The sequence below is a fragment of the Camellia sinensis genome, chromosome 1 (genome assembly GCF_055761805.1).
Source record: "Camellia sinensis isolate YWXY chromosome 1, ASM5576180v1, whole genome shotgun sequence".
NCBI lineage: Eukaryota > Viridiplantae > Streptophyta > Magnoliopsida > Ericales > Theaceae > Camellia > Camellia sinensis.
In genome coordinates, this window is record NC_138961.1 from 177,191,347 (window position 1) to 177,214,952 (window position 23,606).

The window sequence follows — 23,606 nt, forward strand, 5'->3', positions numbered from 1 at the left end:
AAAATTCACAACATATAAATGCTATCCTGAAAATGAAACACTATATCGGCTTGATATAGAAATGAGATCTATTTTATAGAGCATATCATCAACGGTAAATTTTCAAAATACTCTGTCCATCTACTGTCCATCTAACGGTAAATTATTATAACGGCTAGTTATGAAATATGTATGTCAAATATATAGCAAATTTAAATTTATATCACCCTTCAAATTATTGGTAATCCACAAATGAACATATGTCCAAAAAAATCAGCTCAAACAAGTTGAAACAACCAGTTCAAACCTGTTCTTGCAAACCTGTTCTTCCAAGTTGTGCGCTGTGCGGAATTGCCCAACCCGGTCGACTGGGTGGTCAACCGGCTGGCCAACCGGGTGGTTGACCGGTTGCTCTCGAACGGTCTCGAACGGTTAGCAGTTCAAACCAACAGTTCAAACCAACCAGCTGAGGATTCAAACGAACCAGGGGCTGAAATAGTGCACCGGTCGACCGGTTGGTCAACCGGCCAGGCAACCGGTTGGTCGACCAGGACCTCCCTCCAACGGTCACCAACAGTGTTTTGGTGAAATCAGTATCTTGTCGTCAGTTTGATGAATTGGTTGATGAAATCTCAATCTGATATGGATTTGGTGCAACCGTTGGAGTAGTGAACAGTAGCTTTTTCATCAAAATTTGAATTTGATATCAAGTTTGATGAAGCGTTGGAAATGGACTTAGAGATGATGATGATATGAATCACAGGCTTCACAGCATTAGGGAAAACAAACACAAAAAATTATTATCAAGCAAACAGACCCTAAAGCACGTGTAGGCTTGGCCTTTGGACTCAAATCACATGTATCTCATTACATCACACAGCCCATAAAAATCTATGGACCACATCTGCCCCTGCCCATTGAATCCAATCAAATTCCCATACAATCCCTAGGAAGCCCAAATCCAAAGCACCGTTGGATCAATCACTGATTGCCACGTACCCTACACCCTCAAGCTTCATAAGGGGCATTTTCGGAATCACGATAATTTGATACAATACTACGCCCATCCCAACCCTCTTTCTTCTCTTCTCTCGTCTATCTTTAAATGGACACACGGCACTGCGAAAGCAAAACCCTAGAATAGGCCCATTCTCTCTCTCTCTCTCTCTCTCTCTCTCTCAATTCACCCAAAATCATCAAACAATACAACCCATTTTTCGCATTTCCACAACAAAAAATCTCTCTCTTTCTCTTTCTCTTTCTCTTTTTTCATGTTTTTGTTTTTCGTACTGCAGGTTTAGATAGAAATTAAAGAAGGCTTTGTTTGTTTTTGATTTGTTGGCGTTGTGGGTTTTGCTTCGATTGTGTGTTTCTTGTTTTTTTTTGGTTTTGTTTTCTCTAATGGTGGTTGTTTCTGTGTTCTCATGAAATTAGGGTTTCGTCCTAAGTAAGTGTGGGATTTTTCGCAGACTCGAACATCTCTGTGAGTACCAACTCAATCTGTTTCCTTCTTTTTTGAGATTTTATTTATATTTATATTTATCTACTGTTGTTCTTGGCTTCACTGTCTATCTATGCGGTGTTGGCTTTATATGCTTACAATTGTTTCTGTGAATTAGATTTGATTTATAATTTCTGTACGTTCTTGAGATCTGTTTCTTTTCTATAGCAAAACGAAGTGGAAAAAAAAAAGGTGTACTTTCCTGAGAAACCTGGTTTAGTTTTAGGAAATTTTTTTTTTTTTTTTTTTCCCGAGAAAATTTTAATGTGAGTTTTTCTGGGCGTTATGGAAAATATCCATCTGAATGCATGGAGTCCTAATATATGCAACTGAAATTTATGTTTTTCTCTGATTGGGTGACCTCCTGTGCAAGAGGCGGGAGGTGGGGTTCGATTGTGCTGTCAAAGCAAGCAAACTTTAGGGATTGATGATTCGTTTTGTGCTGCGAAGTACCCTCTGTGGTTTTCTGTTTGTGTTCACGGGTTCAGACATTTAGGAGGTTTTGTTTGTCTCTTACAAATTTCCTTTTATGAGGTTGTGGTTGCAATTGCGAGTTTATAGAGGATGAGTAATGGTAGTTGCTAGTTTATGTTAGATAGTTGTGTGGTTTGTGCCTTTGTACATGTAGTGGCGGCGGCGGCAGCGGCAGTTGGAATGCTGAGTAGTTTATTGATGTTCGAAGTGGTGTTGGTGTTAGGGGGACTTTTTTTTTTCCCCTTCTTTTTGAGTATGAATGTATTTAATTAGAATTGTTAGTGGAATGATCTAGCTACTAGGTTGTGTTTGCTTAAAGGTTTGTTATTATGGAGGACTTTTTTATGGCACACATTTCCTGGGGAAAAATGTTTGATTAGCATTTGCGGTGGTGGGGCTAACAGTGTTGTGATGATATTAGGGTTGTGGGAATGATTGTGGAATGATTGTAAATGTATTGCTAGGTACTTACAAAATTATCTGCAGAGTAAACAGTTAGTAGTTAATAAAGGAAAAGTTGCTCTTAACAGATTGGTTACAAGGAAAAAAGTTTTTTGAGCTTAGCTCTCTCTTTCCCCAATTTTTATTTATTATTTATTATTTTTATTTTTATTTTTTTTATGTTATTTGGTTTTCCTATTGTGTTTAATATTGATTTATAAATAATATTATTTTTTATTTATAGTTAATATTTGAATAATATTAATTTACTTAATTGTTTTAATAGGTAACATTTTACCTGTTTTTACCTTATGCATTGATTGTGGTAGGTCACTAGGGTTGAAAAGACATGATGCATACATGCACTCGTTTTTGTTTTACTAATCTTTGTTCATCTATGGAATCATTTTGAGTGGTGCAATTTGTAACGATTGATGTTTTTAACATTTTAATCAGGTTGAGTTTTTGCTAGAAAAGGAACAGGAATTATGAAGACGCAATCATCGTATCCGGTCCTTGACAATCGACCGATTGATCAGTGGAAGGTGACAGAACTAAAAGAAGAGCTTAAGAGACGGAAATTGGTGACAAAGGGGTTGAAAGATGATTTGATAAGACGCTTGGATGAAGCATTGCGAAATGAAAATGATTCTGCTAAGGAAGATATAGATAATGGTCTTGATGGTACTCCCCCACCTGTGATGGAGACTGGAGATGCAGGGACAGTACAGGTTGTTTCTGAAACAACTGTGGACATGATTGATCACGGTAATAACAGAAATGAGGTGGATTGTGCAATGGATCAGGCTCATGTTGATGATACTGCAGTGACTTTGAGTGAAGGGAAAGTTCAAGAGGAAGAAACAGGTGGTATTGATTCTGCTACGAACGAGGAGGTGGTAGTTCATGCGACTTCTAAGGAAACTAGCATGACAGTGAATGAGAATGTGGTATCTGAAATAGCTGTGAATGTACAAGAGTCAGAGAGTGTGGTATCTGAAGTAGCAGTGAATGCACAGGAGTCAGAGAGTGTGGTACCTGAAGTCGCAGTGAATATGCAGGAGTCGCAGAGTGTGGTATCTGAAGCAGCAGTGAATATGCAAGAGTCACAGAGTGTGGTATCTGAAATAGCAGTGGATGTGCAAGAGTCACAGAGTGTGGTATCTGCAATAGCAGTGGATGTGCAAGAGTCACAGAGTGTGGTATCTGAAATAGCAGTGGATGTGCAAGAGTCACAGAGTGTGGCTTCTGAAATAGCAGTGAATGTGCAAGAGTCACAGAACAATGACTCCCAGAATGAGAGGGGAGATTCGAAATCCCAGATGGAGAATGAGGACATAAAGCCTCATGAGGATGTCGGACTCAACTCTTCTGAGCCTAACAACCAGGTATCTGAGGTCAGCACTGTTTTAGGGTTTCAAGTAAAATCTGATTCTATTTCTAGTGATTGTGTCTCAATTAATGAAAAAAATGAACTAAAGGATAATATAATTGCTGATAATGTCAAATTAGAACTAGATGTTAAGCCTGAGATGGTCCTGCCATCATCAAGCAATGTTCTCCCAGTTCCAGATGGTGGCAAACTGCATCCAGTGGATGTTGAAGAGCCAGTCCCAGATGGTGGCAAACTACATCCAATGGATGTTGAAGAGCCACATTTTAACAAGGTACAAGTTGAGGAGAGAGATGACAAGGCTGATAATGCAGAGATGAGCAAGAAAAATGATATTGCAGATGTGATTTCTTCCGAAAAGTTAAATTTGGACCGAAGTTCTGGTGATGATTCCATGGAGGATGATGCATTGGAGAGTAAACAAATAGATTCCAAGTATAATTTGGATGAAGTGGGTGATAGGAGTGAGAAAATTGAAGTGACTATGGCAAAGGAGGAAGCTCCTGTAGATGTTATGCAAGATGATATTCATGTGGAGAAGAAAAACATTCATGATGAAAACAAGAATGTCTCTGCTGCAACCACTGTGAAAAGAAAGATTCATGGTAAGCTTTTTCCTGTAGTATTTCCCCATCTATCACATTTTGTCCACCATCTACATGTTTTCTGTATTTTCATTCACTTGTTCTTGTACATTTTGGTGTTGTCCTTTGCTAGCTAAACTGGTTTTATGTAAATTGCATCGTTGTTGATTGCAGTCTTTTTATCATTGTTGACAGCAGTTTTAGCATCTTCATCTACTTTGAGGCTCTTGTATAAAACTGCAGTCATTTTGTCTTGATTTATAACAGATGCTTTATGCCCATAGCTTCCATTACCCTTCTGTCAATTTTTTTTATCCCTTATGTGGCTGTAAAAGCAGTAGTAACATTAGAGAAGGCACAGAGATGAACAAGATTTGGGTAATGTGGCATGTGTGATTTGCTTGCTTGGTACTTGGTAGCTAAGAAGCACAGACACTTCTAAGAAGGTGACATATCTGTGTCGGGCACTGACATTCTTTTTGGACACTTCCCGACGCGAGTCCGAAACTCGTCAAAACGTGTCCAATTTTTTAATTTTTTTTTAAAGACTCAGATGTTTTTCGGACACTTTGACACACGTCTACCGCTTAAACACGTGTCTATCGATTAGACACGGGTGAAATTAATCATAAGTTTGAACAAAACAACTTAAGATACAATAATAAAAGAAAAACCGTATAGATTTATACAAATTACTAGCTTGGTAGTGTTTTGCCTTACCTCTCGGGAACTCTGGACCTATGGGTTTTCCACCAGGCTTCATACAATTTAAACCTAGATAAGGCTAAAGTCTGAAGTGCTCAAACTATTATGCAAGTATGGGTTCTCGAACACAAAGCTCTCATGTGCTGTCTATGAAGCAATTAATTTTATTTTAAAATATTTTTGTTGTGATTATTATTATTATTTTACAAAATGGCATAATAAATAGCTTGTGTTCTCTTTTGTCCTATAATATTAGTTTGTGCTCCTCTTTTGTCCTAAAATATTAGCTTTCTTTTTTCTTTAATAATTAGCTTGGTATTTATATTTTTTAACTTATGTTGCTGAGCGTTATTTTTGCTGCTTTGTTGGCTTCAATGTTGGAGAGATATTATAGGGAAATTTATGCTGTATGTTATAACTTAAGTGAAAGGCATGCCTTGTGAAATGCTGGTATGGGGCAACAAGATTAGTGTTGATTAGGCAAGTAGTTTGCCAAGGATGCAAGATAAATCCCGGTTACTAGCGGCAAGAGCCTAGCTGTGCCATTAATAAGGTCATAGTATGGTCGAAGGTATACCCTCATGGTAGGCTACAATTGACCCTGCTATTATAGCTTCATCCACATTCGTAATGGAAATACTTATAAAGTTGGGTCATATTCTTTACTTATCAACAAAAAAAAAAAGTGGGTCATATTCTTTGACAAGCATTTTGACCATTGGATGTATTGGTAGGTGTTTAAGTTGAGTAGATAAGCAAATTTGTTACATCCAGTCTAGTTTTGCTGCCTTCTACTTTTTCCATCCAACTATTCAGGTCCCATCAAAATTGATCTGCAGGAATAAACTGATGAACTGTTGATGCTTTAATTTGACTCTTTGTGAACTCTGATTTGTTTATATGTATATCATCTATGCCAAGCTGCTTCTTGTTGATTTTAGATTATTTTAATGCTGGATGAATAAGCAGAGTTTGGGTTTTGTGTAGTTGATTCTTTTTGGTTAAGGGAATCCTAAAATGCACATCTGGTTTGTAAGTCCAGTTAAGTTTGATTCTAAGTTGATTGAATGAATGCAAGAACTAGATTGTCTTGAAATTGGAATTTTGTAGAACCGGAGATAACTGAAGTAAGCTTGAGAGAGCTTAGGTTTATTAGGTTTGACTTGTTCAGTTTTGTCAAAAATGTTTTGTCCTTGTGATTATTTTAACAAGATTTTCACTTGGAAAAAGTCACTTCTCTAGAATCTTTGCTCCTTTGTTTCTGTTTTTAAAAATCTTTCATATGTGATTTTCTGTTTTAAAAACTTGAAAAAACAACCAAATTGGGATGCATTTTTTCTTTCTTTCTTCAGTTGCTTGTATTTTCTGATGGCTTGGTGTTTTTGAAAGCAGCTCTTGGGATACCTCTTAATTTAAAAATAAACTGCTCCCCACTCTCACCACTCTTCATGTGAGTGGGGAGTAGTTTAGTGTTTAAATTAGTTGTCAAATTGTCAATATCTTTTTCCTTTTGAAAATGCATTAAACTGCTTTTGGTAATTTCCTGAAAATGGGCCATTTTCTGGAATTTCTTTCAGGCTTACTTTTCTAATGTGGTCCACCAAGCCCATTATGTGTCATTTTTATTTTGTTTTGTTGTGAAAGGGGAGAATTAGATGGGTCAGAAAATACTTGCTTTATGTCCAACAATTATACAGATTTATGTGTTCTAATGGGCGAGGTTGTCAAATGTGAGAATAGGCTTGAGTATGAGAGTAGTTAGGGTTAAAAACTCAGGCTGCCAAATGTGAGATTGTAGGTTTGAGTATGAGAGTTGTCACTTTGGGCAAATAATGCCTTGGTTTGGAATGCAAACAACAATTTACAAATTCTCTTTATTTTCCTTTAAATTGTGGAACTGTGATTAATTAAAAAAAGCATCAAGCGGGTGTGTTGTCCGTGTACAAAAAAAATGAAAAGAATACATCTTTCAAAATCTTGCAAGGAAGCAAAAACCAACCAACTATATATCTGGAACTACTGAATATTTTTTTAATAGTTTAAAACTGATACTGAACAGAACTACAAAACTAAAAAAATTGGCTCAAGGATGGGTTTAAGCCACCCAAGATGAAAAAGAAAACTGAATCCGGAAAACAGGCTCCACCCCTTCAAAGGTTCGATCATTCTGTTCCTTCCAAATTGTCCACATGAGTGGCAATGTACTCTTATCTGCCATAGTATATCCCCAAGAGAAAAGGAGACCTGCCATGTTCTTCGGGAAAACCCAACTCACACCAACCAAGCCAAGAATTACAGACTACAAATCATAAGCCACCTCACAATGGATAAGGAGGTGGTTAATAGATTCTCCGTCTTTACATACAACACCAATTCACTTGGACATGACTTCTCAAATCATCAATAGAAGAATCATCCCGTGCGCTGCCATCCAAGCAAAAAATGCCACTTTTGTTTGAGCTTCCGACGCCAAAACACTCCTCCATGGTTAGTGCCAACCGGTGTTGCCTAGCATCACATCATAAAAGTGCTTCACTTCAAACCTGACAGATTTGATTCCCATCCATATCATTTCATCATAATAACCTTGCTCCACCACAAAAAGCATAAAAGTGATTTAGGAGCTCCTCTATAATTATGGAACGACATGTGTTCTCAAGCTTCTGTAATTGTCATTTCTTAGTGTTAAATGTGTGAAATCCACATGTAAATACATGTTTTTGAAATATAAACCAACTAGGCTCATTTCAGTTGAGGTTGAAAAAGAACAACTTAAAATAACATGGGAAGAAACCCATATATTGGTAACTTGCATTTTTGAAGATCTCAGTGGATGATAAATGGATGAGAATAAAGATCTGAAGGAATTATATCAAGTTGATCTTGGATTAACCTTGATTGTTTCTGCTTATTAGACAGATGGGCTGGGATAGTTGTGTGACTCACCAATTTGTGTTCACGATGAAGGACACTAGTAATATTATTTGGTATAGATAGTTTTGGCATTCATTTTGCCAAATAACTGATGACTCGTCACTCTGTTTGCTTTGGAAGTTCATATCTATGTGATTTCTATTTTGTAGGAATATTTGACGGTTTCCTACCTTTTGTGGCTTACATACCTGGTTTACGTGCCAAATAACTAAAGGCTTACATGCCTGATTAGAAACCCAAGTGTTTTAGGTGCCAAATAACTAAATGGCTTAAATGCCTGGTTTCCTACCTTTTGTGGCTTATGCATGCAAAGACACTAGATTGCTTTCCTTCTACTTTATTAAACATGAAATTAGTCTTACATTTTATATGTTTACTAGTGAGCAGTGACTTTCTTCGTGTTTATCAACTGGGTTTCTTTTTGTCACCTTTGTTTAATAAGCTGCCTTTCACAGATCAAGAAGTTGTTGGGAACAATGAGACTTCCAAGAGGCAAAGGAGGTGGAATTCTGAAAACCTTAAAGTTCCTGAACCTCAAAGCAACCTTACATCTTCTACTACACCTAAGGATATGTTCCCATTGAAGCGCAACTTCTCTAGATCGGACTCTACAGCTAGTGACGATGCACCTAAGGAACGTGTTGGTGAGTTGTCATGTTTTTTGCAACCTAATGTTGTCATAAACAGTAATGATTGCTTTGGCATCAGAATATCCTCACTTTGTTCTTCATTTGACAGTTCCACCTTCGCCAAAGCCTCCTACCAATTCTCTAAGAATTGATCGTTTTCTGCGTCCATTCACCCTAAAAGCTGTGCAAGAACTTCTAGGAAAGACTGGTTCTGTTACCAGTTTCTGGATGGACCACATCAAAACCCACTGCTATGTCACTGTGAGTGATTACTCTCTCTCTCTCTCTCTCACACACAAGCACACACACACACCATTTATGTGTTTATGCACAAGAATTCGTGTATGTTTACCATTATTCCTATGTTTGATGTAAATTGGTAGATCTCTGGGCACATGGTGAAGTGCATTGTTTTTGCACTTTCCATATCTTTGAATCCATTGGAATCACGAAAATTCAGGTGTGAATAGTCACTAACTTCTTTTTTGTTTTTTTGGCAATTACTTTCTTGATGCAGTATGCTTCTGTGGAAGAAGCCATAGAAACTCGAAATGCTGTATACAACGTACAATGGCCTTCTAATGGAGGACGCCTTCTTGTGGCTGAGTTTGTCGACCCCCAGGAAGTGAAAGTGAGAGTGGAGGCTCCTCCTCCTCAGTCACCAGCAACACCTGTCAGTACCGGGCCCACCATTCCTCCAGCTGCTCCACCCACCTTGCAGCCCCAACCTCCTTCCCGGCAGCAGGTTCAGCGGCAGCAGCTCCCACCTCCACCTCCTCTTCCACCTCCGCCACCTCTGTCTAACCCTCCTCCGGCAAGGGAACGACTTCAACTTCCACCCCCACCTCCGCTGCCCGAGAAAGTTGATCCTCCAATCGTCACTCTGGATGATCTCTTTAGGAAGACCAAAGCGATCCCACGTATCTACTACTTACCGTTGTCTGACGAACAAGTTGCGGCAAAGTTAAAGTCGCAGGAAAAAGGCATCAAGCAGTAGGGATTAGGCTGTAACTTAAACTCAGCCTCTGCTATTCGGATTTTCTAAATGGTTTCGTCAGTACGTAATATTAAATGGTAAGAAAGTATCATATAAATTGCGTCTTTGCAGGTCTGCTGGTGGTGTTGCTTGTAGGGAAGAACTGTTCCCGGCAAAGATGGTACGGAGGAGCAGGTTCAAGTTCGGTGATGGATTTTGGGTTTTTTCTCCAAGAGTGCTTAGGGTTGAGACTGAGTTTAATTTAGGTTTAGAAATGAACCCCACAAATCGTTATTTCTCTCTTTGTGAGTGGATTGGAACTCAACAATGGTCTCTGTTTTCATCTTTTCCTAGAGGTCCTACTTTATTGGAACTTAAATTGTTACTTTTTAACTGATGAGTCTTGGCATATGGATCATTATGGATGATGTTGGGAATTATTATTGGGCAGTGCTGTAGCTTAGATGATGGTTCTTAGTATGATGAGGAGCTATGTCATGTAAAATCTCCATTATTGTTTTTATCAGAGAATAGCATCTTCTAGTTAGAAAAACCAAATTGCAGGACTGAGTTACATGTATGCTTGGTACTGGTAAGAGATTGGTAGACCCTTCCATGTTATCTATTCCCTGGGTTTCCAGGGTTTCTTTGTGGCTTTTGATGAAGAAAGAAGAAAAGAGAGAGGATATAGATCAGCTAAATTTCTGTATTTTTAGTAGTTTTCATCTTCAAAGCCAGTTGATCAGCAGCTTTCCTTTTTTGGAGGAACTTTCTACTTATTGTCACGTTGGGAGTGGGTTAGATATATAACTTTAATTCTTAAGAAAAGAAAAATGCCGTGGCGTGTCATGGTGGAGAGGGAGGGAGAGAGTTGATTCACAATGAAGTGTTACAAGCGCATTCATATCACAGAAACAGTGAAAATAAAATGGCGTACATTTATATTTGAAATTTTTAACCCACAACAAAATAAATAATACTTACAATAATTGCGCAAGTATTCTTATGGATGCATTTTTGTGCATTATTATTCCTATCAAATCTTCCAACACAACTTAAAAGCATTGTCTTTTTAAATTTGAAATTGAAATCCTTAATTTCAAAATTGTGGATCAAAATGCAATATCATCTTTTTTGGAATCAAAATGCAACGTTAAACTTGGATGCTGTTGTCATCGGAAGGGTTAAATTTTAGAAGAGTGATACAATTAACTCGAGAGGTCCTCGGTGCTTACACGCAACAAAAGTTCATTGTTTGGCTAAAATAATCTCTCTTTCAATGAAAGTACGCAATTATTAAATTATGTGTGAATTTGTTGAATTATGCGAGAATTTTGAGAGATAAAACTTGAGTTATTAAATTATGGGTTATTTTTATTTAGATATTTTTAATAATTATTTAAATTTGAAATATTAATAAAATTCATTTGTAAAATAAATGGCCTTTTTTAACAAATATTTTAATTTAAGTCCCCAAGAAAGAAGTATATATATATGTGTTTTTTTTTAAAATTTTTTTATAAATGGACATATTTGGTTAGACTGGATAAAAACTCCTTATTATAAAACCCAATCCAAAAATTAAATAGGGTTAAAACTTCAGCTTAATCCGATCTTATGAACTAAATAATTTTTTCAAATCTTAAAAATATTGAATTGAGTTGGGTGGGTTGAACGGGCCATCGAGCCATGGCCACCCCTAATCACCACTACCATTGACCAATAGATATTGTTTGGTAAGCTCTAATCACTTTTCTATCGAGCTCCGGTGATCAGATGAATGGCCATCCCTAATCACCATTACCATCGACCAATAGATATCCTTTGGTAGGCTCTAGTCCCCTTTTTACCGATCTCCGGTGATCAGATGATCATCACACATGACCTTTTCTATCATATTTTAGTGGTTTATGACTACTCTGTAAACTTTGACAATACTATAAGCACCACCAATTTTGGTGGTTACTTTTGACCACACTTACTTCACTATTGGTTGCCTTTCATAATTAGTCACTCCATTTATCATTTTTTTTAAAAAATATTTATTTATTTAAATAAAAAAATAGAAAATAAGAATCATAATGTTGTCAATGCCACCTAAAAATGTTTAATAAACCTTAAGAGATTGGTTTAGTGGGTGTAGTTTAATATTTGAGGGTGTACTTCTTCGAGATCCTAGGATTTAACTCTTACTAGAGGCTATCAACTCTTTGATGCCACACACCACAGATTGCTCGATGCACGTAGAGGGGGCGTTTTATCTAAGTCTTGAATTAGCCTTATTTATATGAATAAAAAACTAAACTTGAGATCAAAAAGAATGAAGCAGAAGTAACTTTGGCTTCCTCCTATTATGGATATATGCTTTCAATAATGTGTTTTCATGTCTTCGAACCTTGTCTCGCTCATACCATCACATAACTAGGCCTTAGATTCGTTACATTTAACGACTTCACTCGTTGATCTTAATCTGTCTTGAAATATATCACCCGAAACTTTCTCTTCTACTTCTATTATATTAGTAGGGAATGGTGATCGCACCTACGTTCAGCTATAATTATATATTAATGTATTTCATATAAATGCTTAAGTGCGAAGAGAGAGTAGATGTTGCTTTATATTTGTTAACCCATTTATGGTTTTATATATTAATATGTTTTCATGTACATATTTTACTGCAAAGGGAGAGTAGATTTTGCTTTATATTTGCTAATTTGTTTTTTATTTACACTTTAGACAAATAAAGCAGCTATAAAAACTATCTCAATCAATCAATCAAGTAAGTGATTTTAGATTAACTATTAATTTTTGAATACAAATAAACTGATCCAAATATGGATTATGAAAATTGCAACAAACAGGTACCAACCGGTGCAAACGTACCGTTTAGACATGAACACAAAATCCAAACACATGCCCCAACTTCACACACACACATATGGAAAGAAAGCTACTAAAAACTCCCTCTCATATCAGTCTGCAACTCTGTCTCCTCTTCCTGAAATGGTCTTCCATTTTTGAAAAGCTACATACATACATACCTCAGTAGTTTCTTTTCTCCCAAAGACCCCAAGAAAAACCCTCTCTACCTAGGGTTTACACAATCTCCCCAACCTTTTCTTTTGTCTCATTCGCGTGATATAACTGATTGAGCCCTTGGGTCATTCAAATCCTCTCTGTCTCTCGTTCGCTATCTGTAACTCCCTCCCTCTGCTTCGCCACCTGTACCGATTTTATTCGCCATTCCTTCTCGAGGGTTCTATATATCAATGCAATTCCCCAATTCTCTCTCTACATTTCACGCCTCGCTGTGTTCTCTCAAATTGCTCAATTCGATACGCGCCCTTCTCCTCCTTCGCTAACGGGTAGGGTTTAAAAATCAAAATTTTGATCAGTTCGATTGGATATTTGGGTTTCTTGCGTGTCGTTTGATTTTGGGTTTGTGTGTGTGCGTGCTTGTTCAGCTGGGATGAATAGTGTTTTCAGTGAGCAGATACTCGCAGACAAGCTGTCGAAGCTCAACAACAGTCAACAATGTATCGAAAGTATCCTCCTTTGTTTTCTTGAATTGGGTTTTTATTTTTATTTTTAAAGTTAATTTATTTTGCATGTCTTTTAATTCTTGAACAATATGTATGGAAAGCATGCTTTCGAATTCTTTATCTGGTGGGATTGAGGAAAGTAGTTAAATTTCATACCTTTTGTAGTTGGTAAAATGCTATCTTCTTGATCTTTTAAATTTCAATGTCAGAATTGTACTTATGGATCATGATTCCTAGTTTTGTGTGTTTTTTAATGGTGAATTCTTTCTGTTTTTGTATCGATTGCTTCAATCGAGATGATGTGGTCAAGATTCTTTCTGGGTTTCCTGCTGGTGCTAATGCAATGGCTTAAAATTGAAAAAGTTCCTTATATTTTGTTGTTTGTTGATGTTGCAGCCTTTGAATTGAATTGTTTTTCTAGGGTTTTTCATCTTCTGAATATCTGCTGGTTTGGAGTTGCTGTGTTGATAATTCATTCCAGTTAAATGGAGGGTTGCAGTTATATGATAGTGTTTGTTACTTTTTGCTTGATTGTGTTTGTACTCTTTGATGAGATTCCATCCAAATTGGAACTTTTCTTTTATTTGTAGTAATTGGTACTTCTCCTGATGTGGTTAAGATTTTTTATGACTTTACATTGATTGCATGGGAATAAGATATAGTAAAATCATTTTGACGAGACACACGAAGGCCTAAAATAGAAAAGTATTCAGTTCTGGTTGCCCTGTCAGTTAATAATTAACAGACACAACCAGTTCTCTTAACCACTCCATGTCCACGCTTTTAGTTCTTGGGTCAAAATATAATTAGGATGTTTTTCTGTTCGATTCTTTTTGTTTCCATGCTCATATCAATCTTTCCTTTTGGGCTCCGTTTGTTTAGAAAGAAACATATGATAGAAAATGAAAATGGTAGAAAGTGAAGTGAAAGAAAGGAAAAAGAAATGAAAATTTATTTTCTTGCATGCATTTGAATAAATAAAAATTTTGTAAGAAAATGATGGGAAAAAAATATAATCACTGCATAAGAGGGAGTTGTGGGGAGAAACATGGGCAAAAAGGAAAGATTTGTGGGAAAAAATAAATTACCCTGTATATTTTGTAAGAAATTGTTAGCCTAACTAACAAGCTAACTTGAGTTGTACATGAAACTTTAGTTTCCATTACTTTCTGGGACTATATCTAAACAAACACATAAAAAATTATTTTTCTTTTTCTTTTTGTTTCACTTTCCTGTATTATCTATCTAACCAAACTGAGCCTTAAGGTTTCTTTACAGATAATAAAAAACAACAGTAAATTGTGTCTTGCAAGATTATACTCTTGAAATGCCCTTTATCCCTTTGACAGTGTTGACTGGGATTGAATTTGAATTACACTAAGGCCTGTTAGATGGAAGGCAAAAGGATATGCGCAATACTAACATTAGAGTGTCACATTTACGAGGGAGCTCATTCAGGTTATAAGGTTGGAGGGTAGTAATCTTGTTTTAAATGAATGAGCTGTTTTCCTTTAAACTTGGATGATGGAAAGTATATCTCAATGAAGTAGATATTGTAGATAAATATTTGTTATTTTATCTGTAATTTCCTCAAGTTTAACCTAGTGCTCAATGCTTTCATTGAAATTTTGTGGCGGTAAAAGGACTAGGAGGAGCTCTTGTGTTGCTGTTAAACTTTAATTGAACATAGTAAAAGAGTGAGCATGCGAGGGAAAGAAAAGCTCGCAGTTTCAAATTGTTCGCATACAAATTATTGTTAGTGTTTCCAACTATAGCAGTAATATAATGAAAAGAGAGAAAAAATAATTTTTGACCGTGATGTTTAATGTTCTTGAAATAGAATTTATGCAGCAGGGTTACTTCAGGTTAGGAGTCATATCTATGTTAGATATGTTTCATGCCCACACTTCAAGGACACTCCTAGATGTTTCTCAGATGTCTCCAATACTGTGAAATAGCTTGTTGCTTTGCCGTTGGTGCACATCTGACACACCTTGGATGCTGCAATGTAGCATTTCTTAATATATATGTAGTTTTTGTTAATATAGCAATTGGAAGAAAACATGTAAGTTTTTTATTGGTAAGTATCATAAACAAGTCGAGGGATGTTATTGTAAAGGAAATAAATGGTCAATTATTGACAACCAAGTAGGTTAAAAGTTTAAATATATATATATATATATTTTATAGAATCCTCATGTTATAAACTTTTTTTAACAGTTGAGGTAAAAGTGCAATGAAAAGGCCAATTTTATCCATGTTCATTTTTACAAACTTAAAACCAGCATCGCCACCTCATTTGCCGACAATGTCACTGCCACTTCTCCCTTCTCATCCCCATTCACCCTGTGCAGTGGCGCCATCGTCAAGCCATCTCTTTTTACCCATCAAAAAAAATTAAGGTTTGTCTACATTTTCTCTTTGATGGAAAAGCTAGAGGCTCTGAATGCTCCCACCTCCAATCCTCCATTGTCTCTCTATGTTTTTTATATAATATATATAACTATATCAAGTTCCTGTGCTTTTACGTATATATATATATTATAATCAATAACAACCACAATGAGAACCAGTGTCAAACCCAAAAATCAATTTTTATTTTTTATTTTGATTAACACTGGCTCATAAAAAGGAAAAAATCAAAACGGTGAAATTTGTGGCTATGAAACATGGACACGGACACGGACACGGGACACGGCAATTTTAAAAAAATGGGGACACGGACACGGCTGGGGACACGGCAAATTTTTTTTTATATAAATATTTTTATTTTAATACAAGTTAATTATTTTATTTAATTATTATATTTTTAAATAAATATGATTCTATTAATTTTTTATTTTATTTTATCTACTTTTTTTTTGATTAATATATATATATATATATATTATATAAAATATAAGATATAAGACATGTTTTTTTATTAATATTAAATAAATACATATATATATATTTATACCTAATAAATATATATATATATATATTATATGAATCAGATCAGATCAGAGCTGAGAGAGCGATCGACGCGAGAGCAAGAGAGAGCGATCGACGCGATCGATGCGAGTGAGAAGGAAGGCGAGAGAGAGGGACGAGAGAGAGAGAGAGAGACTTACGGATAGAGGTCGACAGGCGAGTCAAAGTCGAGGTCATGGATGGAGGTTGACTGGAGAGAGAGAGAGAGAGACTTACGGTGGTTGACTGGATGGAGGTTGACAAGCGAGTCGACTGGATCGAAGATCAGGTTTGTCTATTGATCTTTGCTCTTCTCCTTTACTCTTCTCTTTTGCTCTCCGTGTCTAGATTTGGACACGCGTGTCCAGATTTGGTGGACACGTGTGTCCCCACCGCGTCTCCGCCGTGTCCCTGCAAAAAAAATAATTAAATTAAAGGGACACGCCGGATGGCGTGTCCCGTACGTGTCCCCGGCGTGTTCCCGTGTTAGACACCGCCACGGCATGAAATCTGGCGTGTCCATGCTTCATAGATTTGTGGTCAATAATCATAGGAGCTCCTTTCAGCATTTTCTTGCACCACCATTACAAGTAAAGGTTCTTTTTATGCAAATCGTACTTTGAGGTTTGTTGAGGGTTTTGTGATAGATAGTTTCAAAGTTGCCCTGACCAAGGGGTGGGAGGCAGAAAAGGATGGGGTGGGTGGCACGACAGAGAGGGGCTTGGATCAGAAGGGGTGTATACTAATGAGTGAGTATTCAGAAGCAGATCTTTGATGCTCAAGACCTCTGTGCTCTGGCTCACTCAGGAAATGTCCTTGTTCGACCAAGTTGACTCAGCAGCAGTGCACCATGGTCAACACGTCAAGACACTGATGGTGAGTCTGTGATGTTGTTGGAGTGGGAGGTGCAGAAGTTGGATCCCACCGAGAAGTAGCGGAGCTTCCATTTGTGTTGTAATTGGTAACTCAATGGAGCTCTGGAATGGCTTCATTTTGAGATTGTAGAAAGGGATTTGGGCAAAAAAGTCTTTTTCACTGCATTTTATGACTCCAGTAAAATATTAATACTTTTTGACTCAATAAAAAATTTGAAATTCTAATTGATTTGTTTGTATTTTAATTATTTATTTCTTTCAATGTAATAATCCCAAAACTCAAACCACTTCTAAGAAATAGATATGTACGACATGATGTGTTTTTCAATCAAGGAGGAAAGTGATAGTGATGAGAGGAACCAAGGGGGAGGTAATTGTTATTATTATGTTAATATGTTTACATGTGCGTGCTATGTTTGCATGTCTACTATGCGTTCATTTTTGTGTTTATGCAATCTCTGATGGAGGCATTTGATTTTTATGTTGCAAGGATCAGACTCTGATATCTAGGGCACTATCGTTTATGCTGTGTTTATGCTGTTGTTGTATGTGTTTTTTGATGATATGGTAACTAGTTGGTTTGACAGGAGCATTATTTTAATCTAATCACATTTTTTGCTTTCTAGTCTAATTAAATACATTTATTGAATCATTAAAACCTTGTTGTCGCAACTCACTAGTAACAAATATTTGTTAAATATGATGACGAGGTTTAAGTTTCTTGCTTATGATTCAGCCCTTGTAATCTTTCACTTTTCCCTTCCATTGATTTGCAATCACACCTTAGGAAAGCTAAATTTGATTATTTTCCAGCTGGTGCAAACCATTTCATTTAGAATTTCTCAAACTTTATTCCATTATAGGGCTGCTTTTGCAATCTCGAGGATATGTTCATTTTCAGTTTTTTATATTATTTTTTTCCATTTAGCTTCTAATGAAAGTTTTCTTTAATTTTTGTTGGATTGTGATGTCGCAATTAGTTGACTTGCCTGAATTGATTGTGAGATTACCAACCTACCATGTTGACAGTTCAAGTTGTTTATGGACATTATGTACATACTACATTCTATCTTGAAACAAAAATGCCTGCAAAAATCAGCCTAATATTATATTTATTTTACTCTATTTTAAACTATATTGCGTTGTTTACCAAAGCCAATTTGGTTGATTTTGTTATTTGTCACTTCAATGTTCAAGAATAGCTGGAAAGCTCTTGCTGTATCTACTGATATTGATGACATTTTTCTATGCATGTGTGTATGTTTGTTTTTCCATAAATAAGATCGGTTTAGAGTGCTGAGTTTTCAACTTTACTCCTTAGCTTCATGAATAATGGCATTTTTTACAATTTTTGTTTGATAGTTTGTTATCTTGACTTTCACTTTTAGCATTGTCACATTGGTGTATTTTTCATCGGAGCAAAGCAGAGCTGGTTGTGGCAACCTGGGATAAGCAGTTCCATAGTTCACAGATGGTTCAAAAAATTCCCCTTCTGAATCTTGCGAATGACATACTACAAAATAGCAAGCGTAAAGGAAATGAATTTGTTTCTGAATTTTGGAAGGTTCTTCCTGCAGCACTCAAAGATGTCAATGGAAACAATGGTGATCATGGAAAGAATGTGGTTTCTAGATTGGTATGCCCTTTTATATTTGCTTGGGAATTTGGACAAATTGACTTACCGATTGTTTTGCAGTTTTCTGCTACCTTTTTAAGATTTTGAAAAGATCAATTGCTATGATATTATTGAATTCAAAGCACTAATTTCCTGTTTTAGTTATACTATTCTAGTTCCCTGCCTGTTTTGTCATTAGATTTGTATTTTAAATCTAGTAAAAATGATGTCTGCTTGGACTCTTGACATGTGTCAAGTTAGTGGACTCCACTATTATGTTTCTTCGGGGTTTAGTCCTTCAGTTTTGTTTCAGATGGATGCTCTATCCTTGTATATCTCCTTTTCCTTTTTAATTCAAGTTTCTATTTTTGATATAAAAAAAATAAAAAAAAAAAGAAAAAACAAAAAAAGAAGAAGAAGCTAATTTGTTAAGCAAATGCCGAGATGTCAGCTGCACTGCAGATTATAAGATGCCATTACTTTCTTGACATATTAATCAAATTTGTTAGATCTAATAAACTTGTGCTTAAATAATTGATAGGTTGATATATGGGAACAAAGGAGAGTTTTTGGATCCCGTGCACGGAGTCTTAAAGATTTAATGCTTGGAGAACAAGTACCTCCACCCTTGGAGTTCAGCAGAAAGCGTTCCCGTCCTGTCAAAATTGTAAAAAGGGATTCACGCTCCATTAGAACGGTCAGAACGAGAGGCTCATGCTTCTTGCAACCTATTTTTTCTTCATTCTATATGATTTCAGGCATTTATGAGTGTAGATTTTCTAATTAAGTCCAAATTATATTGTTTCAATTTTCATACTCATGTTTGAGTCATGGCTCATCATGTAATTCCTTGTGCAACCAGAAATTGACCATTGGAGGTTCAGCAGAAAAAATAGTTTCAGCATTTCACTTGGTACAGAGTGAACATTCAAGTGAGGATGGGGAGATGAGTAAATGCAAATCCGCAATTCAACGTGTCAGGAAGATGGATGAAGAAGTTGATTTGGCCTGTAGCAAAGGTAGGCTGACAATAGCTTGTAATCAACATTACGGGGCTTGTTTGGTGCATCAATTATAGCTTTTTAATTTTTATTTTGGGAGTCTATGCTAGACTGTTTGGTGCAGTTTTTGCTTACAATTTATTAGGCAGAAATAGCTTAAATAAGTTGAAAAGGCTGATTATGTGGAAGTTGGGAGAGAGCTGCTTTTGGTTTCTATTTTTTGATTATTAGCTTTCAGCATACAAAAAATGCACCAAACAGGCTCTACCATGTATGCCCAATGTGGTTGCATAAATTACTTTTCTTGGTGTTCTTAATTTTGTTCTAAGAATATTCTATGCCCATAATGTGATGGTGTGTTTCTTTGTTGAGTTTCTTTGTTGTGCAGCAAAGGACCCAAAGCGAAATACTTTGTCCAAGGAACTGGAGGATGAAGAAAATGCTTTGAAACAGTCTATTGAGAAGCTTAAACTAGTCGAAGCAAATAGGGTAGCCCTGGTATCTCAGTTACGAGAAGCGCTGCATGAACAGGTATTTGGCTATATTGCCATTTTTAAAACTAACTAGCACTAAGTTCTGTTGCATTGATATGGGAAAAAGTGATTATGTGTTCAATAATGTAATTTTCAAATAGCAAGTATATGCATTCTTTGTGCTTATGTTCTGAAAATTTTCAGGAATCCGAACTGGAGAATGTTCGCACACAGATGCAGGTATGTTTTCTGACTACTATATTCTTCGACAGTTGTTTTTTTCAAGGTCACTTGTTTCTTCTACTGATTAAATAAAGACGGAGAATGTGCAATACCGCGTAAGAAAAGTATTGGATTCTTGTTTGTTCTTTGTTTGGATTTATAGGTTTTGTTATACTTTATTCCTTCTTTTAGTACTTAATAGTACTCTGATAAAATTTTTTTTTTTCTTAATAATGCTTGCTAAGCTGCTAAAAGCAGTAGCAACTTACAAGCATTATCAAGGTTGCAAAAAATATGATTTCTAGTATAATTTTGGTAGAGCATTAAGACAGAATTTATCCATTAAACAATTTTAACATGAAACGCTAAAAATGCAATTCCAACCTTTAAAAATCAAATCACTCTAGGATTTGTTTTTGATTTGTCTATGCAAATAAATATGGATAGATGGCCATAGATTTCAACAGAAATCAAACCTGTTACTATGGAATGTGTATATAAATATCATGCATGCAAATAGTTGTCAGATAACAATCAAACCTGCATTTTCTGAATGATGTTATCAGAATTGGTCAACATGCATGCTAGTTTTGGAACACTTGAAAATTGCATATAATTATCAAAATTATCATCACTCGACCAACTGTAAAAAATTTGCCAGCAAGAGTTCCTATACTTGGACAACCTGTTACTATCACTTATTGGTCTGAAGCAGAGTATCAATTCTTTCTTGGAGGAAAAATAAAATAAAATAAAAGATTGGCTTAACTGAACTTTCCTAGAGGTCTATATCATTTCAATGAACCTTTGTTTTTTTTTTTTTTGTGTTTTTGTGTTTTTTTTTTCCTTCTAAATTCAAAGATCTTATTATGACCACAAATTCTTTTTTTGTCTTTTTTTTTGGGCGAACAATCCCTATTTGGAGATTTGGATTTGAGTCATTTGTAAGATGAAAAAAAAGTAGTTATGTCGTATTTCCCATCTGGCTCAACAGTCCTTGTAGGTATGCGGTATACCATTGGGACTTTTATGATCAAATAATCGCATCCCAGCATGATGCTAATATATCACAACATTCGATTGATTTTCAGGTAGCACAGGCTCAGGCAGAGGAAGCCAGCAACATGCGGAAGCGGCTCGATGACGAAAATTATGTTTCAGTTTCAAAACAATCAACCACAATCCCACCATCCATAGATGCGATCACAAAAGCTGGAAAACCTACCAAGAAGACCGCTGCAGACATTGCAGCTGAGGTTGCCGACAAGCTTGCAGCTTCCAGCTCTTCTCAGTATATCATGACATCAGTTCTGTCGACATTTGCAGCTGAAGAAGCCAAAAATGCCGGGCTGACAAAGTCATCTTCAGCATCTTCTTTTCTGCCTCTGCCTAACAACTCGGTCACTAATATGCCACCACAGCCGCCAACCGCTCCACCGTCCAACACATATCAGTCAATTTTGATGCCGCAAATGACCTTGCAGAGCCAAACACCAACCTCTCAGACCACTCAATACCGTATGCTTCCGACTCTCTCTCCTCAGCAATATCTGCAACTTTCAGGTGGGTTCATGAATTCGTATGCTTATGGAAGCATTCCTCCTCTGCCACCACCGCCACCGCCGCCACCGCCACCACCACAACAAGCCCACATGGTTAGTCCGGTGGTGCCTTTGGCTCAGCAAGCAATGCAGATGAGTCAACAGCATTCGGTGCCAGTACCTCAGCAACCGCCGGCTCCGCCGAGTTTCCGTCCTCTCGGCTTTATTCAGCCTTCTGGAATGGTTTACTATGGGCTCCCCCACCATTCTCAGTGATTGGTTTCAGGGCAGTCCAGTTAAATGGTCTGTTTTGGGGGAATCTGAATCTTTTTCCTGGGAATTTGGAAATTTTGTTTGTGCAAATTGCTCTTGTTTAGATGAATTAGATATGAAGAGTTATGGCAATAATCATACAGTTGTGCATCTGAAAACAATTGATTGTGCAGGGGAAGGGGAGGATTAGCCATTTCTTTTTTAAACTTTAGGCGGATTTAGAGTTTAGGACCAATGGATGACCTTATTGCCGCCCTGCATCTTTTGTGGTCATAGTTATTGTCTGCATAAAATGATGATGGTTTAGAGAGAGAGAGAGATATATATAGATAGAGAGTGAGAGAGAGCAATTTTGTATTTGCTAATTAAACCAGATAAAGCAACCTCTCTTTGGATAGTTCTCAAATGTCTTTTTTATTGGATACTTTTCAAATGTCTCTGGAAATTTTTTATTTTTTATTTTATTTATTTTCTTTTTTTGAGGGAAGTCTTTGGAATTGTTGATTACCTTTTAATTGCATTTTTGGAAACTAAAAGATTAATGTAATTGAGTTTCTCAAACACTAGATGAGATGAGGTCAAGCTTGATTAATTTTTGGCAAGGTGAGCCGAGCCAAGTCATGCTTCAACACGTTAAAATTTAGCTCGCTTTTACTTCATTTGCAGCTCTACGTAAGCCATGTCTACCAATGTTTAAATTGACAGTTCTTAAATATAGAATTTTGAAATTTTGCCACTTAACATTTGATATATGTGCGGATCACTTCCTTGTGATTAGAAAAAAATCATATGATTCTCATCTGATTTGTGGATTAAGGGAGCTACTATTAGCCTCCACATTTTTTCTTAGGACCCCCAGCCCCAAAATTGCCCCTCCTTTTTTCTTTGAGCACTCGTGATAATTCCATTTCTATCCTTGGACCCCACCATTGTCTTGGAACAATCTTCTGTGCAAATAAAATAAGTAGAAATAAATTCAAACAAAATAAATAAATAATATGTCGGATTTATTTTGTCGAACCAAATAAAAATTACAAGACCAAGTCGAGTGTGTGGCATTCTGTCCTTAAGACAGATTCGTCCCGTTACGATGCTTACGGTTGAGTGGTGTCTATCTCTCAGGATACAATGATCTTCACAAACTTGTAGTAGCACTCTACACAAATTTTTATGGCGAACCAAACCTTGTGGTCTATACTCTCTTAAAATTATTCTAAAACTAATAAATGAAGAATAAATGCAGTAGAGCAAATGGACAGCAAAGAGACCAAATTCAGATTAATTTTCGGATTTGAAATTGGATTACAAAGACTCAATTTCTCGGGGGTCTAGAATGCTGGATTAATGGCTGTATATATAGGCAACCAACTCTGTCCTGAACAGGTCCCAAAAAATAGTGAAAAGGTGCATAATGAATATAACTGTTGCTTGAATTCGTTTTCAAAAAAGTTTGAAAAATGTTAGAACAAATTTCAACCAATTTGAAAATAGAACCG

The 23,606-nt window shown here is 36.4% G+C and overlaps 2 protein-coding genes across 3 annotated transcripts; both read left to right on the plus strand.

Annotated features, from left to right (window-relative positions):
- The first annotated feature begins 883 nt into the window (after nt 1–883).
- Nucleotides 884–10,169, plus strand: LOC114294196 (SAP domain-containing protein). Its single transcript, XM_028238324.2, has 5 exons — nt 884–1,462; nt 2,852–4,393; nt 8,467–8,655; nt 8,750–8,901; nt 9,158–10,169. The coding sequence occupies exons 2-5, from the start codon at nt 2,884–2,886 to the stop codon at nt 9,635–9,637; spliced, it is 2,331 nt and encodes a 776-aa protein (XP_028094125.2). The 5' UTR covers nt 884–1,462; nt 2,852–2,883; the 3' UTR covers nt 9,638–10,169.
- Nucleotides 10,170–10,318: 149 nt separating this feature from the next.
- On the plus strand, nt 10,319–22,534 carry LOC114294189 (ENTH/VHS family protein). 2 transcript variants are annotated; one of them, XM_028238318.2, is made up of 8 exons: nt 10,319–12,981; nt 13,081–13,161; nt 18,374–18,621; nt 19,142–19,297; nt 19,463–19,619; nt 19,990–20,132; nt 20,279–20,314; nt 21,388–22,534. In XM_028238318.2, the coding sequence occupies exons 2-8, from the start codon at nt 13,086–13,088 to the stop codon at nt 22,111–22,113; spliced, it is 1,542 nt and encodes a 513-aa protein (XP_028094119.2). In that variant the 5' UTR covers nt 10,319–12,981; nt 13,081–13,085; the 3' UTR covers nt 22,114–22,534. The 2 variants fall into 2 exon arrangements, with proteins under 2 accessions (XP_028094119.2, XP_082745564.1); XM_082889438.1 differs by having other exon boundaries at nt 12,547–12,981; nt 13,081–13,152.
- Nucleotides 22,535–23,606: the final 1,072 nt, after the last annotated feature.